Source organism: Trachypithecus francoisi, unplaced genomic scaffold (genome assembly GCF_009764315.1).
Source record: "Trachypithecus francoisi isolate TF-2019V2 unplaced genomic scaffold, Tfra_2.0 Lachesis_group11, whole genome shotgun sequence".
Classification (NCBI taxonomy): Eukaryota; Metazoa; Chordata; class Mammalia; order Primates; family Cercopithecidae; genus Trachypithecus; species Trachypithecus francoisi.
The window spans coordinates 100159284-100179074 of record NW_022681456.1 but is presented as its reverse complement, the minus strand read 5'-3'; the positions used below and the strand labels follow the sequence as shown (position 1 = coordinate 100179074).

Sequence of the window (19791 nt, the reverse complement as noted above, 5' to 3'; positions counted from 1 at the left end):
TATAATTAACTGCATTGCCTGGGCGCAGTGGCTCACACCTGTAATTTCACCACTTTGGGAGGCCAAGGTAGGCAGATCACGAGGTCAGGAGTTCCAGACTACCCTGACCAACATGGTGCAACCTCGTCAAATACAAAAATTAGCCGGGCATGGTAGCACATACCTGTAATCCCAGCTACATAGGAGGCTGAGGCAGGAGAATGGCTTGAACCCGGGAGGCAGAGGTTGCAGTGAGCCAAGATCGTGCTATTGCACTCCAGCCTGGACGACAGAGACTCTGTCTCAAAAAAAATTTAACTGCATTATGACAGACTTTTTTCCTTTTAACAATTGAAACTGGCATCCCAAGGATGCTCTAGATACAGTCATAAAGATAATGCTTACTGCATCTCTCATCACTGGCTTACTTGGAAAAGAACAAAAAAAAGTTATAAAGAAAATCTGCCTGGATCACGAGCGATGGCTCACATCTGTAATCTCTGCACTTTGGGAGGCCAAGACAGGAGGACTGCCTGAGGCCAGGAGTTTGAGGTCAGCCTGGCCAATATAGTGAGACCCCAGCTCTATTAGAAAAAAAAGAAGAAGAAGAAAATCTGCCTGATATTGCAGATAAAGAGCTAAAGAAGCAGCCTCAAGCTGCTAGAGCCACAAGCACCCTTGGAACCGTGCACTCAGATGGCACTGTCTTTAGCACTAGCGTAACTGGGTGAAAGGAGCACCATCTCTGTAACCTATAACTTGAATGGTGCTTGCTCCCTTGGAGTTGTTCAAGGAGTCTAGACTGACCAAAGCAGGCAACCAGCCTGGCTTAAACTAACTATGCTTGGAGCTTTGGGCCTTGAGGCTAAGAGGTGTGTTGTACTATTTCAGCATGTTTTATGAATTGGTTCCACAGTGCTGTTACAGCACAGCCAAATTTTATTCTTCAAAAATCATCCTGAGTAGGCCATTACCTGAAACAAATTAATGCAGGAACAGAAAACCAAATACCACATGTACTCACTTATAAGTGGAAGCTAAACCTTGGGTACTCAAGGACATAAAAAGATGGCAACAACAGACACTGGGGACTACTGGAAGGGGGAAGTTGACAAGGGTTGAAAAACTGTTAGGTACTGTGCTTACTATCTGAGTGATGGGATCATTCACACCCCAAACCTCAGCATCATGCAATATACCCAAGTAACAAACCTACACATGTACTCCCTGAATCTAATATAAATCATTCCTTCAAAAAATCATCCTGAGAGCCTATCTTGGCCACCCTCTGGATTTCAACATACTTTTTGTGCTGCTGAATTATATCTGGCATCGTTTCATGCCCTCTATACAATTTCCCAATCCTGGGATTCATGTGCTGCCAAAGCATAATAATCTTGTAGTGAATACATATTCTTCTTTAAGCACTGAAACCTAAGAAAGCTTTGAGCTTTTTTATGGGGGCAGGGGGGTGTTGCTGATGTGAATTGTTTAAGACCTTTCCTGTGTTCATCGTAACTACAGATCAAAAAAGTTTTCATTCTTAGCATATCCAATTAGACTTCGTTGCTAAAGATTAAAGAACAAATGAGGGAACAAGCTTATCATTAGGTGCTTATCACTGTGCACCTATTATAGGCCAGGCCCTCTATGATCCTCATTTTACTCTTACTATAGCTGTGTTTGGTATTATTTCCTTCACTTACAAAGGAAATGAGCTCAGAGAAAAATTATCAAAGATCATAAAGCCAGTAAGTAGCAAAACCAGGATTTAAATTCAAGTCTCCTGACTCTAATTCCACTGTTTATTCATCTATGCCCTGGTGATATTAACTAATAAGGTCATGTGCCAAACACAACCCTTACCCCCTATCCACTACATACTTACTTCTGAATAGAAAATAAAAGTCACGTGCAATTAAATGACAAGAAAAAAGCCCCACAATCTTAGTATGCCATGATTCTCAAAAAGGACTTAATGATTCTAGCCACATGATTTCTCAAGCATCAAGGGACTACTTAGAACACTTAGTAAGGCCTTGTACATAGATGCTCAATGAAAGGTTGTTTTAGAAGTCTCACAGTATTACCTCACAGATTATTTTGTTCATTTACAAAAGAAAAGATATATACTTTAAAATGGAAAAAGATCTGGTGATCTTAACTCAGCAATTAATCTTAGCATCACCAACAGCGGGACTACTTGACATTGTGTGCTTCTTGACATGATGCAATAACAGAGGCACCACACAATCTATGCTATATCCTTGCCAAAAGTAAAATCCAAATCCACTAAGAAAACAACCAAGTCTGGACAACACAGTGAGACCCCATCCCTACCAAAAAAGAAGTTAGCCAGGCATGGTGGCACAGGCCTGTAGTCCCAGCTACTCAGGAGGCTGAAGTAGGAGAAATGCTTGAGCCTAGAGGTTAAAGGTTACAGTAAGCTATGATCATGCCACTGCACTCCAGCCTGGGAAAAGAGGGATATTCTGTCTCAAAATAATAGTAATAATAATAATAAAACATAGCCAGAAAAATCCAGGATAGGGGACATTATACAAGACAATTGGCTTGGACACTTCAAAATGTTCATTGCCATGGGGGGAAAAAAGCAGAGGACTATTCTAGATTAAAAGAGGAAAGATATAACCAAAAGTATGCCTGAACCTTGACTAGACCCTAGATGAGGAGAAAATGTTTTAAAAGACACTTTGGGACGATGGGGACAATTTATTCCGTACAGATCTATCATATTGGATATTGAGTTATTATTAACCACCTCAGATATGGCAATGACATTATGGCTAGGGAGGAGAATATTCTTATTCCTAGATGAATGTGTATTTAGGGGTAAAGTATCATGATGTTACAATTTACTTTCAAATGATTCAGCAAAAGAAATTATATAAAGCACGTATGGTAAAATTTTGCATTTGTGGATCTAGTTGAAAGTTATACTATTGCCGGGCGCGGTGGCTCAAGCCTGTAATCCTGGCACTTTGGGAGGCTGAGGCGAGCAGATCACTTGAGGTCAGGAGTTGGAGACCAGCCTGGCAAACGTGGTGAAACCCTGTCTCTACCAAAAAATACAAAAATTAGCCAGGCATGGTGGCACATGCCTGTAATCCCAGATACTCGGGAGGTTGAGGTGGGAGAATCACTTGAACCCAGGAGGCAGAGGTTGCAGTGAGCTGAGATTGCGCCACTGCACTCCAGCCTGGGCTACACAGTGAGTCTCTGTCTCAAAAAAAAAAAGGCGGTGGGGGGAACAACAGTATAATTGTTCAGGTTTCTATTTTAACTCTACCAGGAACTTACTAAATAATTTGAGTTTTTTTAGTTTTAATTATTTTGAGATTTACACATAAACGTAAGCAAAAACAATCTTTCTCTTTTATTTGCAAAAAGCCGATACCGGCTGGACGTGGTGGCTCATGTCTGTAATCTCAGCACTTTGGGAGGCCAAAGCAGGTGGGTCACCTGAGGTTATAAGTTCAAGACCAGCCTGGCCGACATGGTGAAACCCCCGTCTCTACTAAAAATATAAAATTAGCTGGGCATGGTGGCGGGCGCCTGTAATCCTAGCTACTCAGGAGGCTGAGGCAGAAGGATCGCTTGAACCAAGGAGGCGGAGGTTGCAGTGAGATGAGATTGCGCCATTGTACTCCAGCCTGGGCGACAAGAGCAAGACTGTCAAAAACAAAAACAAAAAAGGCCAATACCTAGAGACACAGTTCAGCCAATATAAGCCATAGAAGTTTAGAGAATAAATGCTGTAAAACAGAATAAATCATTTTCCCCTTTCAGACAAAGAGCAGACTTTGGCAAAAAAAAAACTTTTGTCTCTCTCTAAACTGAATGACTAAGTTCTTTTACACTAAAGCTTGCAACTGAGTTTGTCTAAGATTCCCTAGTCAACATACAATAACAAGCAGTTTCTAACCAGGGTGTAAGGTATTTGATACCTAAGGCATTCTCATGAGTACAATGAGTAACCAAACTCCACAGCTTGATAAATTGTTAGACAGAACCCACAGATCCCTTTCTTTGAGAACATGAGCCTGTGAAATTATCTATCTTTGATCCAATTTGGCTTTCTCTTCCCTTCCGAGTTCACTGAACATCACACAAAAATGATTGCCTGGCCACTGCAATGCTAAATCTAGGGCACTAGGAAACTGTTCTAAGGACGTTGAATAGAAGAGGCTCCCAGGGTACCTTCTATTTGTTCACTGCAGAGCAGCTACCTTAATGAATTGTTTTAAGATATTGTTTCACTAAGCCTCCAGCAGTTTTCTCCACAAAAAGACAGATAATATGTACTTTGAACATTACGAAAATTAAAAAACAAAATTTGATTAAGTTATAGATCAACTTATCTGCAAAAGTTAAACTTGCCCCTCATTTCAGTCTTCAGAAAGAACGGAGGCAAGAGACCCAGGAATAGTTTCCAATGAGGGTTAGGACAGCATTACTATAGCAGACAGGGGACGGTTTGGAGAACAAAGGCTTTCAAATAAGAAAAGCAGATTCTTTCATTCAAGTTACATGACCGCCTGGCACCTCCACTTACCTGTAAATAGACTTTTTTTTACTTTGCAGGGTTACTTAAACAATGTTTAAAAGTGCCTGGCCCCACAGTAGGTCTTTTCCTTTCTTTTTTTTCTTTGGAGATGGAGTCTCACTCTGTCACCCAGACTGGCGTGCAGTGGCCTGACCTGGGCTAACTGCAACCTCTACCTCCCAGGTTCAAGCAATTCTCCTGACTCGACCCCTAGAGTGGCTGGGACCACACGCGCACGCTACCATGACTGGTTAATTTTGTTTTTAGTAGAGACGGGGTTTCCCCATGTTGGCCAGGCTGGACTTGAACTCCTGACCTCAAGTGATCCACCTGCCTGGGCCTCCCAAAGTGCTGGGATTACAGGCATAAGCCACAGTGCCCAGCCAGGGTTTTTCATATTGTGAGAGCCATTTTTCTTTTTACTTGCTACACAAAGCATTTGCATTGTAGGGCGAGAGGACCAATTTAAAGAGATTCAGTTTAAAAAAAAAATGCTGTGACAAACTCTAGGTACCTTCCCATTAGCCCCACCCCCACCTTTTGGTGTCCAGTCCTTTATATGAGCCTCTCCCCCTTGGATATGGGCAGGACCTGTGAAGACCCCTCTTGCTGGCAGCTTGGCTCTCGACACTTGGTGGTAGTGATAGTAATCATGTCAGTGGTCCAGTCAGCAGCAAGGCCATGCAGGGAGCACCCAGCTGGCAAGGAACGGAGGGGGAGCCTCCAGCTGACAACCAGTGAGGTCTGGGCACTCAGTCCTGCAGTGGCAAGAACTGAATTCTGCCAGCCGAGTGAGGCTGAATGAGCTCTTCCCCAACTACCAGGTGAGAATGCAGATGAGACCAGGAGCTTTCTAAAGGACCTATCTACACCATGCTCAGACAGAAACTGAGACGCATTTGTTTTAAGCCACTAAATTTGTGGTAATTTAGGACATAGCAATAGATAATACAGGTACTGTCAACTTCCTTAGTTACATTGTTAATTTCATAGCAACTGTACTAGGTGGCAGCCAAATCATCCAGACTATCCCAAAGCAAATTTAAATACTAACAGTAGTATAAAAAGTCTGGCCCTTTATTACCTTTCCCAGGTAATAAAACAACTGGTTTCTAAAAGTCTGATATGGATTACACCTCTTAGGATTCCTCATAATCCTGTGAAGTAAATATTCCCATTAATTATTTAACTCAAATGACTAACAAAGAGCAGAGCTAGAAACTTGAGAACCCCTGATGCCACTACCCTTCCAACTTTTATAGTTTCCCTAAAGTCTCAACTATGTTTCCCACTATGCCCATAGACAGTAATAAAACCACAGACAGTAAAAAGTACTGGGAACATTTTGTTCTTCCTTTTAAATCCATCTTATCCACTAGATTAATAATTGTGCACATCAGTTAAAATGTCTTTTATTCGAAAGTCTATGTCTCAGTACAGAGGAATTTATTCCCTTCATGGCTTGTTATTAATACTAAGCACTTAAACTGAGTATATGTGAAGGCCAAAAACATTATTCTTACTGAAGACCTGTCAAACAAAGCCACAAAACAGCTCCTTTTATTTTCTAATAAGACTAGATTTATTCAATACCCTAGTAAAAGTTTTGATTATAAGTATCCAACAGTATAAAAAGTACAAAACAGATCTGTAGATTTCTAATATATTAATACAAAGTGCATTACTACATACAGTACATCCTACAGGCAAAGAGAGGTGGAAGGGGAAAAAGAAGACTGTGGTTGAGGTCTAGTAATAAATAAATAAATACAGAAGTAGAGATGATCCATATTATAGTATATTCTACCACCAATACTGCAGCCAAAATGTACAAAAAAAATCATTTCAAAATAACTCAGGAGGATGATAATGGCTGGACTTTTGTAATTCGCCTCAAAGACTGTGGGAGAGCCGACTCAACTCACTGTATAGTCTGTGCATATGGTGGCTTGTAGCATGTAGGTTTTTTCCAAAAGAATTATAAAATGTTTAGATTAAGAACTATAAAACTACAGGGTGCCTATAAAAGGTGGCTTACTCCTTGTTATTATTATACTACCCAATTTTTAAAATGCAGTTTAAAAAATAAGCACTGAGTCTTGTTATGACAAGGCAGGCAAATGCTTCTCCCTCATTCTGAAAAGACTGAACTGGCGATGCTTTTGCTGACTATTCAGAAAAGAGGCAGTAAGAGCACACTGTGGTTTGGGTTCCAGTGAGAGGCTTTTCATGGGGATCTTAGGATTGAAGAGTGCTAAGTTCAGGATATCTCGATATTCAAAAAGCCTGACTAAAAGAAGCCAAACCAAAACCATTTAACATGAACACAAACCTCTTTTCTTTTAGTAAATTTTACTTTTAATACAGAGTGAAAGAAAATAAAAAATAGGCTAAAACAAGTCAAACACCCATTCTACACAGATAAAAACCTTCACAAAGGTCAACGGAAGTAATCCAGAGCTGAAACTGAATTGTGTAGATTTTCAATGGTCATCAAAGTCATGTAACACAAAAGTCAATTATATTTACACACTCAGCAAGCCCTCTAAGAAATGTGCCCCAAGAAGCATTAACCTTTGTTTTGTGCCATCCTGAAGACTTGCACATTTTATTTTTCAGATAGCTTAACATTTTTAATAGAGTGTGCTCTCTACCATGCGGTAATGCTTTGGTACTATTCATACAGGGTCTCGCCTGTCCTAAAGACTTGCCATGTCCCAAAGAGGAGCTTTTGATTCTGCTTTAGAAGTTTTACATAAATTAAAATCTTTATCAAATATTAATATGAAGGGAGGCACAGGATGCAACATATATAGTCAAGTTACCTCTCTGTACATTTAGAAATTACTTTCTCCTCCAAGGTATTTGCAACAGAAAGCTCAGTCTGTCCTGCTTAATAATCAGTAGTACAGGTTTGAATCATCAGAAGCTTGGCAAGACCTTAATATTTCAGAATTATCAACAACTACCTCTAGGGGCAAGTCCATGTTACTGAGTTATGACAAATTTATTATCGTGAGGGAAAACAAGAGTAGCCAGCCATCTTAAAAAATGCCCCAACCACTGCTTCTCAATACAGAAAGACTAAAAACTACATACAGTTTATCATACAACAAATCCCATCTCTGTCCCCTGAAATTCCCCTAGTTTCATTCATTAGAAGGGGATTAAAAAAAAAAAAAAGACTTAAAGAGCACTTTACAGCAGCATTCAGCTTTCCTATGAAATACTCAGCATCTTAAATATTATGTACAACTCTTTTTTTAGTAAGCTAGACACTGGCTTCAGAGTTTGTGGGACTGGGGAAATCAACCCATTCAAAACTACTCTAGAAATTGTCTTTTGGCAGAATAGCAGGTATCCAAGTTAAAAATAGGAGGGTCATTTGAGACCAGCCTGGCCAACGTGGTGAAACCCCATCTCTACAAAAACTAAAAAATTAGCTGGGTCTGGTAGTGGGCACCTATAAACCCAGTTACTTGGAGGCTGAGGCAGGAGAATCACTTGAACCTGGGAGGTGGAAGTTGCAGTGAGCCAAGATGACGCCACTGCACTCCAGCCTAGGCAACAAGACCAAAACTCCATCTCCAAAAAAAAAAAAAAAAAAAACAGAGGGTCAGTTTGTTGCTTTGTGGTCTTTTCAAAATTTAGATGTTTTTTTTTGTTCCCCTTCTACATAAAAACCTCAGTCACCACTCCTGAGTGGAGATAGGCAGGGGCTCTGGCCCCTGCTCCTCTGGCTTCTCGGCAGCTGCTTTCTTATTGCTGCAGCAAGGCTTGAAGAGATGTGTGTCAATGAGGACTTCCCCAAAACGGCCTTTATAGATGATCCCACAACATATCTTCTGTCTAAAAGAAAAAAATGGAGAACAAGATACATTAATAAAGAAGAAAAACAGGAATACAAAAGAAATATACTATTATAACTGCTCAAATATAACCGAACAGTTGTGCTTCTACAATCTTGCACATTCCAAGTGAAAGTGCTCCTAGAGTAACCCCAGTTAGCTAGAGAAGGGGAATTACCCAGGTCCCTTAAAGGCCACACTGGAATCTTCTCAAATATTGAGGAAGATGGCATTTTGAGAGACAGCAGTCAGTTTCAAAGGCTGCCCCTGATGTTCTATATAACACAGTTTTATTTAGCTACTCTTATTTTAATATATAACTCTTGAAAAAAAAAATCAGCCACCATAAACAGGTTGATGCAGCTAGCAATTTTTTTATATATTTAATTTTTTTTCTTTATCAACTCCTAAGTGCTTGCGTGGTAATTTTTAATTAAATACTAACTAGATAAAAATACATGTGTGGGCTGGGTGCGGTGGCTCACACCTGTAATCCCAGCAGTTTGGGAGGCTGAGGTGGGCAGATAACTTGAAGTCAGGACTTTGAGACCAGCCTGGCAGACACTGCAAAACTCCACCTCTACCAAAAACGCAAAAATCAGCCAGGCGTGGTGGCACGTGCCTATAGTCCCAGCTACTTGAGAGACTGAGGCAGGAGAATCACTTGAACCCACGAGGCAGAGGTTGCAGTGAGCTGAAATCACACAACTGCACTCCAGCCTGGGAGACAGAGCAAAACTCTGTCTCAAAAAAAAAAAGTGTGTGTGTTAGCAAAGGCATCAAAAATGACAACACAATACGAATGCCCACAGACCACATATTCTAAGGGAAAGAATATCATTTCCTATGAAGCCCCCTGCAGGCCCCTCCCCAGTCCCATCCCACCTCATCTTATCCTCTCCCCACTTAATTTTAGGTTTATCACTCCCCTTTCTTTATACTTATGGTTTCACCATATGTTGGCATCTCTAATCATACTGCACAGTTATCCACTACACACACACACACACACACAAACACACACAGAATCACAATGTTTTGGTCAACATTAATTGAGATCCATACATACTGTTATAGAGCTTTATTTCATTTTGACTTATGTATAATATTCTAACCTGTGAATATATAACACAGTTTTATTTAGCTACTCGCATTTTAATATATAAATCAGTGGATACATTCTAAAGTTTTTACTAGTTTATATTGCTAGCATTTAGGAATGGGAACATCTTCAACTTTACTCAAAAATGGCCATTTATCTACATGGTTATAACTATTTACACCTATAACTGACAGTGTTCTCATCATTCCATATCCTCTCTCCAACATTTGGTAATAGATTTTTTATTTTAGTTTTTTCACCAACCTAATGAGTGTAAAACGGTATCTCACTGAAATTTTAATTTTAATTTCCTTGATTTTCAAAAAGTTTGAACACATTATCATTTAATGAGTTATTTCGTGATTCCTTTCTAAGTGTGTCCATTTTTCTGTTGATTTATCTTTTTCTTCCATTGTAGTTGTCTGTATATTCCAGATACTAACCCTTTGTCAGACACATGTGCTGGATATCATTTCACTTTCTTTATGGTGTTATTTGATGAATTTAAGTTCATAATTATAATGTAATCAAACCTGGAAGATTTTTTAAATGCTTAGTACTTTGTCATAAAAAATCCTTTTCCACTCAAAAGTCATATTCCATTTTCTACTTTAATGCAACTGTAATTGGTGTTTGTCTATGGTGTGAGGTAGGGAACCAAGCCCAATTTTTTCACATGAATAATCATGTTGTTTTTAATATCCTAGCAACACTTATTGAACAGACCATTTTTGCCCATCAATCACCCCCACATCATGTATCACATAACAAGTGCTATATACATATGTGGGCTTGTTTCCAGGCTCTCTATACTATTCCACTGGTTTATTTTTCTATTCCTAGTCCCAAAACACATTAATTACCACGGCTTTATAATGTCTCGATTTCTGTTAGGGAAAGTTTATCCATATCTTTCTTTTTCTTCTGAAGATGCCTATTTTGGGCCCTTTGCTTTTCTATATAAATTATAAATTAGTTTGTCAAGTTCCATAAATATGTTGGGGTTTTGACTGCAATTACCCTGAATCTACAAAGTGATCATCTCCCTAACAGTCAGTTTAATAATATCTATGAATGTGCTATACCTCTCAATTTATTTAGGTGTCTTTAAATGTTATTCAATGGCCAGGCGCGGTGGTTCATGCCTGTAATCCCAGCACTTTGGGAGGCCGAGACGGACAGATCACCTGAGGTCAGGAGTTCACTATCAGCCTGGCCAACGTGGTGAAACCTCATCTCTACTAAAAATACAAAAATCAGCAGGGTGTGGTGGTGCACGCCTGTAATCCCAGCTACTCTGGAGGCTGAGACAGGAAAACCGCTTGAACCCAGGAGGCGGAGGTTGCAGTGAGCCAAGATCGCACCACTGCACTCCAGCCTAGGGTGACAGAGCGAGACACACTCTCTCTCTCTCTCTCTCTCTATATATATATATACACACACACACATATATACACACACACACACACACATATGAATGTTCTTCAACAATATTGTATGATTTTTACATAACTCCTCCAAAGGGTTTTTGATATTTTACTACTACGTTATTTTATATTTCCTAACACTAGGGTAAAATGTATCATTCTAATGCCAAACGGCCTAGATTTAAATCCTGCTCTACTTATTGTGTAACCTTAAACAAAGTACTTCCTCTTTGTACCTCTGTTTTCACATAATGCTTCACAGAACTGTTGTAAATACTAAGTAAGGCCAGGTACAGTATCTCACACCTGTAATCCCAGCACTTTGGGAGGCCAAGGCAGGCAGATCACTTGAGGCCAGAAGTTCAAGACCAGCCTGGCCAATATGGCGAAACCCATCTTTACTAAAATACAAAAGTTAGCCAGGCATGGTGGTGCATGCCTGTAGACCCAGCTATTTGGGTGGCTGAAATGAGAGAATCACTTGAACCCAGGAGGCAGATATTGCAGTGAGCCAAAATAACACCACTGTACTCCAGTCTGGGCTACAGAGTGAAACTCTCAAAAAAAAAAAAAAAAGATTAAATAAATGCATATATTTAAACCATCTATAAAGTACTCATACTATGTGCTAGGCACTGTTCTAAAGCGTTTACTACTACTGATACTACCACTATCACTGCTACTATCAATATTGTATTGGTTAGAACCTTCTGTAAAATGCTGAATAGAAATGGTGATAGTCAACACTCTTGATTTGTTCCTGATCATAGAGAAAATGCTTTCATTTTATCACAGTTATGTATTATGTACTTTTGTACTTTTTGTAACATTCTTGTTGTCTAAGTAAAAAAGTTTCCTTCTATTCCTATTTTGCTAAAAGTTTTGTTTTAAACCTTAAAGGAAAGTTCAAATTTGTCAAACTCCTTCTCTGCACCACTAAGAAGACAACACCTTTCTTTAGAAACTATCGAAGTGGGCTGGGCACGGTGGCTCACGCCTGTAATCCCAACACTTTGGGAGGCTGAGACGGGTGGATCACCTAAGGTAAGGTAAGGAGTTCGACACCAGCCTGACCAACAATGAAACCCCTTTTCTACTAAAAATACAAAAATTTAGCCAGGTATGGTGGCATGCGCCTGTAATCCCAGTTACTCGGGAGGCTGAGGCAGGAGAATCGCTTGAACCCGGGAGGCAGAGGTTGCAGTGAGTCGAAATCATGCCATTGCACTCCAGCCTGGGCAACAAGAGCGAAACTCCATCTCAAAAAAAAAGAAAGAAAGAAAGAAAGAAACTGTCAATGGGGTAAATTATATTAGTTGATCTTCTCATGTTCAAAAACCAATCTTACATACCTAGAATAACCCTACTGGCTGATGATGTATTGTTTTGGTATCAAATTTATATCAGCCTTAAAAATGCTTGGGGCCTATGCCCCATTTTATCCACAGTCTGGAAAAGCCAGTGCATAGGCCCCAATCATCTGTTCCTGGATGTTTAGTACAGCTTGCATATTATGGCTTTTTTTTTTTCTTTTTTGAAATAGAGTCTTGCTTTGTCACTAGGCTGGCGTGCAGTGGTGCAGTAATAGCTTACTGCAACCCTAACCTCCTAGGCTCAAGCAATCCCCTCACCTTGGCCTCCCAAAATGCTAGGATTATAGGTGTGAGCCACCACACAGATGTATTTTTTCTAGTACTGTACCCGCTTCACCTGTATGTTCAAATTTATTGGCATAAAGTTGTCTATAATATCCTATTATTTTTTAAATGTCTGCTTTATCTATACCTAGGTCTCTTTTCTCTTTCCGAAAACTGCTTATGTATATCATCTCCTTTTCCTGATCCACTTTATCTCTAGTACTTTTTTGGTCACGTCTTTTTGAAGGACCAACTTTTAGTTTCACTGATTCTCTCCACTGCATATTGTCTTTCTACTCCACTTATCTAGCAATAGGAAATGTAGGTACCTTGATGTGATTTTTATTTTAAATAACTTTTAATAGGAAGAACATACAAAATCCCACTTCTTTGCTCAATTCCTGCTTAATCCACTGCAATCGTGTGTTACCAACTGTTTGCCAAATGCCATTTAATTGCTAAGGAAGTAGAAAAACACTGCCTGTAATTAAGATGGTTTGCTGGTTAGAGAGATATTTTCTGTTTCTTTTACCTTTTCCAGTATGTGAGATCTAAAAAGGAAAAAACTGGTGTTCTGTTAGAACCAGAAGCCATCTCTGTATCTGAGCCGTCATCTGACTGGTTACTGTAACAAGGAGATTGAGCTGGGGAGGCACTTGAGGTGGTACTGTGAGCATCAGAATCTGCAATAAAGATTAAAAGAAAAAATAAAATTTTCAATTTCATTACATGTAATTACAACTAAACCTCAGCATAAGACACTGTGAATCAGTTGGTAAAAAAGAAAAAGTTAAAAAAGTTCATTTTCTATGCACTATTGGTATTTGAAGATATTCAGACTAACATGTTTTTTTTAAAAGTGAAGAAGATGGAATAGACATACCCTTTCCTATTCCTCCTGCTTATACAACTAAAATCCCAGGATATTATATATAAAACAAACCTAAGACTCCAAAAGGTGATGACCATCTAGGGAGCTCAAGACCCAAGGCAAGCCATGGTGGTAGATTCCTTAGTTTTTCTGGATTTTCCTTTTGCCTCATAATCTCCAGCTTTGGAAGTGACACAGTAGCCACCCAGAAATGCCAATGGGTACAGACAACCAAAACAACAACACAACAAAAATCCAAAACCCCAGTTAAAGCCTGATCTCTCTAGCAAAGAACTAGGAAAAGGGCAGCCTAGCCAGACAGAAAACGTTTCTAGACAATAACCTTCCTGTTCCAGCCAAACCCACGGAAAAAACTGTGGACACCTTTCCTAACCCCAGCAGAGGCTGAGGTGAAGAGCCTACATTTCCACCCTCACAAGACTTAGGAAGCACCCCGACACCTACACCAGGGTGGTGTCAGAGGAAGCCTAGTTAAGTCAGGATTTTCGTTATGGCCCACTAACTACAAGGCCACCCTCACCAAGTGGGAGCTTGAACTCTCCTGACACCCAGTAGTAACAAGGAGCCTCCCCCTCTCCCCAATCTCAGAGGTCAACGGAGGATGAGAGAGAAACCGGAATTCTAACACCTGGCGGTAACAGGGTGGTTATGCCCCTCCCTCTTTCCCTGCTCTGAGGGGTGTCAAAAGAGCCAGTTAAAACAGAAGGGTTAAATAAGACCCAGAGTCTCACAACATAACCTAAAAATGTCCAGGTTTCAATAGAAAAATTACATCAGTTCAAGAATCAGGAAGATCTCAAACTAAATGAAAAGGCCAACATTAAGATGACAAAGACATCAGAATTATCTGACCAAGATTTTAAAGCAGCCACGACAAAAATGCTTCAGTGAGCAATTATGAACATATTTGAAATAAACGAAAACACAGCCTTGGCAAAGAAACAGGAAGCCTCAGTAAAAATAAGATAGAAAACTATAAGGAAAAAATAAATGGAAAATTTGTAACTGAAAAAAATACAATAAAGAAAATAAAAACCACAGTGGATGGGCTGAGCAACACGGAGGGGAGGCAGAAAACAAACAGTGAACTGGAAGAAAGAACAACAGAAATTACCCAGTATGAACGACACAGAAAACAAATGAACAGAGCATGAGAAACCTGTGGGGCTTAGTCAAACACACATCTACATTCATGTCAGTGCAGTCTGAGAGGGAGAGGAAAAAGAGAACAGAGGCGAAAAAGTACTCAAATATAGTGGCTAAAAACTTGTCAAATGTGGTGAGACATAAACCTAAGATTCAAGAAGCTGACCAAAGCCCAAACAGAATAAACCCAAAGAAATCCATGCCAAAACACACTATAATTAAACCTCTATAAACTAACCCAAGAGAAAAATCTTGAAAGCAGCCAAAGAATGACATTGTACCTATAAAGGGAAAACAAAAGATCCTGATTTAATAAGGAATAAAAGCAGTTCATTAGATGCAGAGCTAACGCTGATTTAATACTTTGCCTGTTTACATGAAGAAGATGTCATATAAATGTACAAGTCAGAAAATAAGTTTCTTGGCTAACAGTCATTGTGCTATAAGGCTGTTGTACTGCCAGGTCACAGCAAGAGCAGTATCATAAACCTCATAAACACAGGTGGGGCCTACCATACACCTTGCCCATCCCAGGACACATGGACAGAGCAATCCTTCAATTCAGATAACCAATCAAGTACTTATTAAATATTTATAAGACATAAAATCCTATGTTTTATGCTGCATGGAAAGAAACAGACTGAAGAAAATTTTGGGTTTTTTAAAATTTTTATCTTTTGGTTTTCCTTGAGACCGGATCTCACTCTGTCACCCAGGCTGGAGTGCAGTGGCATGACCACAGCTTGCTGCAGCCTCAACCTCCTGAGCTCAAGCAATCCTCCTGTCTCAGTCTCCTGAGTAACTGGGGCTACAGGCACATACCACCATACTCGGCTGGTTATTTTTTTAATTTTTAGTAGAGACAAGGTCTCATTATTTGCCCAGACTGGTCTCGAACTCCTAGCCTTAAGCAGTCCTCCCACCTCAGCCTCCCAAAGTGCTGGGATTACAGGCATGAGTCACCACACCTAGCCAAGAAAATGTTTTTGTTTTTGTTTTTGTTTATTTGTTTAAAACACAGTCTCACTCTGTCGCCCAGGCAGGAGTGCAGTGGCACGATCTCAGCTCACTGCAGCCTCCACCTCTTGGATTTTCATGCCTCAGCCTTTTGAGAAGCTACAACTACAGGTGTGCACCACCACACCCAACTAATTTTTTTGTATTTTTAGTAGACAGGATTTCACCATGTTCGCCAGGCTGGTCTTGAACTCCTGGCCTCCCAAAGTGCTGGGATTACAGGTGTGAGCCACCACACCCAGTCAAGAAAACATTTTCTGAATAGAGCCCACAAATATTTTATATTAACAAATATTTACATAAAACAGCATAAAATTAGGTATCTAAAACAAAGAAAACACCCTTAGTATTTTTAATATGTTAACTTAGCAAACAAACAAAATCCTCAAGAGTAGCAGGCTTTAAAAGAATGAGTCTAGTGGGATGTTTAAGACTTCCTAAATAACTAAATCAACAGACACCTCTATGCTGCTGAGGAAAACTCACTCCCCTAGGAAGTACTTAGTATCTTTAAACTATTTGAAATTTCAATTATCTGACCATTTTTTGTTTTGTCTTGTTTTGGGAGACGGAGTTTCACTCTTGTTGCCCAGGCTATAGTGCAATGACGTGATCTCGGCTCATCACAACCTCTGCCTCCCGCGTTCAAGCAATTCTCTTGCCTCAGTCTCCCCAATAGCTGGGATTATAGGCATGCACCACCAAGCCCAGCTAATATTGTATTTTTAATAGACACGGGGTTTCTCCATGTTGGTCAGGCTGGTCTTGAACTCCCAACCTCAGGTGATCCTCCTGCCTTGACCTCCCAAAGTGCTGGGATTACAGAGTGAGCCTCCACGCCCGGCCCAAACTGCAATTGTAAGTCTTAAAAATTACGTAGGATTTGGAAAGCACCAAGGAGTGATTAGATGGCATCAAGTCGGTAGGGACAACAGGCAAAGTCAACGGGCAAAGTTGTGGAAGCCAAACACATTCCAGGAACTGACTCAATTCAAACAAAAATAGGACCTTCAAACACTTTTTAGGAATTCTCAACTATATTTTACAGCAAGCAGAAATCACTGCAGATTTTGGAAAGGATGACACAAAAAGAATAGCTAACATTTATAGAGGAATTTATTTTGTTTTACAAAGCCATTTTTTACTTGATTATCCCAGTTCTCTGATTAGAAAATTATGGTTAAACGTCAAGTGACTCCAGAATCACACATTTGCTAGTGAGAAGAGCCAAAATTAAAATCCAGATCTACAACTCTAGGTCCAATGCCTTTCCAGTACACCACAAAATGTCTCGAAAAGAGAATACAGGGCTGGGCATGGTGGCTCATGCCTGTAATCCCAGGACTTTGGGAGGCCAAGCAGGAGAGATCACCTGAGGTCAGGAGTTCAAGACCAATATGGCCAACAATGGCAAAACCCTGTACCTACTAAAAATACAAAAATTAGCTGGGCATGCTGGCAGGTGCCTGTAATCCCAGCTACTCAGGAGGCTGAGGCAGAACAATCACTTGAACCCAGGAGGCAGAAGTTGCACTGAGCTGAGATAGTGCCACTGCACTCCAGCCTGGGTGACAGAATAAGACTCCATCTCAAAAAAAAAAAGAACGAAAGATAAGAGAATACAGGCCAGGTATGTGCAGGATGCATAGAAGCAAACACATAACCAGAAGCGCAGACCATTTAGTGGGTGATATATAAAAATGCACGTCTCCCAACTGCTTCAATGCACAAAGGTGCTAGCAATTTGTAATGTACCTGGTGAACACCCTGTTTCAGTTTGAGCCTCCACAATCTACACACCTTATTATCAAAGGAATTTATTTTCAGTCTCCAACTACTACACAGCACAGTTTCACAATAAAAATCTAAAATTACACTGAATATATTCCCTTAAGTAAGGCAAAAGTGAGATACCACTTTCCCTATAATTAAGGGAAAGGGCTAAGAATATACATATGAATAATCAGTTCCTCCACCTTCAAGTGATAAAAGAAAATTAATGTTTCCCAAATGTTCATTAAAACATCTAGTGAGGACCGGGTGTGATGGTTCATGCATGTAATCCCAGCACTTTTGGGAAGCCAAGGTGGGTGGATTGCTTGAACTAAGTTTGAGACCAGCCTGGGCAACATGGCAAAACCCCAACTCTACTAAAAATACAAAAAATTAGCCAGGCATGGTGGTGCATGTCTGTAGTCCCAGCTACTCAGGAAGCTGATGCACAAAAATTGCTTGTACCCGAGAGACGGAGGCTGCAGTGATCCAAGATCATACCACTGTACTCCAGCCTGGGTGACAGAGCAAGATCCTGTTTCAAAAAAATAAATAAATAAAATAAAATAAAACATCTAGTGAGAAAGGAAGGTAGAGTTAAATCTTTAGGGAAATGGGGGGTTGAGAGCTGGTTAGGAAAGGGAAATGTATAATTAAAATACATATACACATTTATAGTACCTAAATATATTACTACATCTCTACCACTTATTAAGTGGCCCAGATCAAGTTTAAATTACCCCTTTGTGCTTCCTATTCTGAGCTCTAAAATAGAAATAAGTGAGATCATTACAAATGTAAAGTGCTTAGTATACCAAAATGCTCAAAAAATGTGAATTCTCCTGCACTCCTCACTTTACCGTCACTAAACTTAAATGTATTTTTCCATTATTCTAAAATAAGCATGATAACCATTTGTCTTGATTGATACTGTTTTCTCTAACAGGGCCCTATAGATTTTTATAAAGTACTGAGAGCTACAATACAGGTCCACAACCCCTAGCCGCAATTCTGAGAAAGCTCTGGAAACACAAAGTGTATTCCTAACCTATTTGGCCACAAAATCTGACATGACCTACACTACGATTACAAGCAACAAACCTGACTAGCCTATGTACCATCTATGTATTCCACTAAATGTGAATACTGCTACTTTTTGCTGTAAAAATACTAATGTGTTTGGTTCAATAATGCTCCTTCAAACCCCAACGGTAATAGAGATATTTATTAGACAATAACATTATATGCAGTGTATTTCCTTTTCAAAATCTAAAATCTAAATTCCAAAATACAGACGTGCCACTACAGCAATCCCCCAAAACTTCCAGTAATAGCATGTGACCTGACATTAATTAGACATTCCTTTCTTATTCTATCAACACAACACACACTGCCCCTTAAACCTGAAAGCAAGCCCTGAGGTTTGCTGTATTTCAAAATGTGAGTTATGATTTCTAAAGTTACTTTCCAGAAAACCTGAGCTTTGGTCTCAGATTGTCCCCTAATTATTTACGTACCTTCTTGCACATCTGCAGGACTCGATTTCCTTATGGATAAAAATCAAGTAAACGAGCTAGAAATGCACCTCCTAGAAAATTAAGATGTCAATAAAGACATCAGAGTGGTCTCAGTACAATATGAAGTGGTTAGCTAGTAGAAATACTCTCTTAAGACATCAAAATCAGAAACAGTGACAAGATTTCACAGAAATAAGGTAACATCTCTACCAAGTCAACATTGCCTTCCAGTGCTCTTTATGAAAAGCAATAAAGGAAAAAATGATCCACACATGCCATACACCACCCCCAGCCAAAAATAACAAAACAATTATTAAGTACTAATGTTGTAATATCAAACTTACTATGACGTTTAAATTCCTTCTGCAGTTTACTGATCTGGTTGCTTTTTATCCTGTTCCCAGATAGAGTTTTCACTTTCTTTGGTTTCAATGTAGTCTTTAGACTGGGTCCAGCCCTTGCATCTACCACCTGGAAGAAAATACTGAATATTTAATAATATTTTTTAAATGATACTAGTGTATCCCTTTGGTTCAGATCTGTGCCTATTTGAGAACCACAGTTTTACACTGAAAAGAGGATGAAACTCCTCCATGTGCACCTTTAATCATCACATGACGTAAGGGAATAAATAATATTTATCTAGTGGGGTTTTTTAAGATACTCTTTCCTGTGAAGTGGGTAATAGTGGGAGTCTGTTTGAAAAAAATTTAAATAGATTTGTATATGGGATAATCGTTACTGGATGACCCAACTAGGTTAAGAATCAAACCTAAAAACAACTCCATTTCTACAGGATAATGTTTTGCAGTTTACGAAAAGCTTTCACATACTTTTTATCTTCAATACAAAGCAATAAACGGGGATATTTTTGTTACTCCAATTT

General features: G+C 39.6%; 1 protein-coding gene across 6 annotated transcripts in view; it reads right to left on the bottom strand.

The window, feature by feature from the left end:
• Nucleotides 1-6104: 6104 nt before the first annotated feature.
• The window catches only part of SINHCAF (SIN3-HDAC complex associated factor), a 44390-nt gene continuing 30703 nt past the window's right edge, over nt 6105-19791 (bottom strand). For 5 of the 6 annotated variants that reach the window (XM_033222498.1, XM_033222503.1, XM_033222501.1 and 2 more), the window contains 3 exons: nt 19250-19376; nt 13093-13243; nt 8184-8395 (listed from right to left, as the gene is read on the bottom strand). In XM_033222498.1, coding sequence (XP_033078389.1) covers nt 8236-8395; nt 13093-13243; nt 19250-19376 — 438 coding nt within the window. In that variant the 3' untranslated portion in view covers nt 8184-8235. Of the gene's footprint in view, nt 8396-13092; nt 13244-19249; nt 19377-19791 lie in introns of all 6 variants that reach the window. The other variant, XM_033222497.1, reaches the window with a different exon arrangement.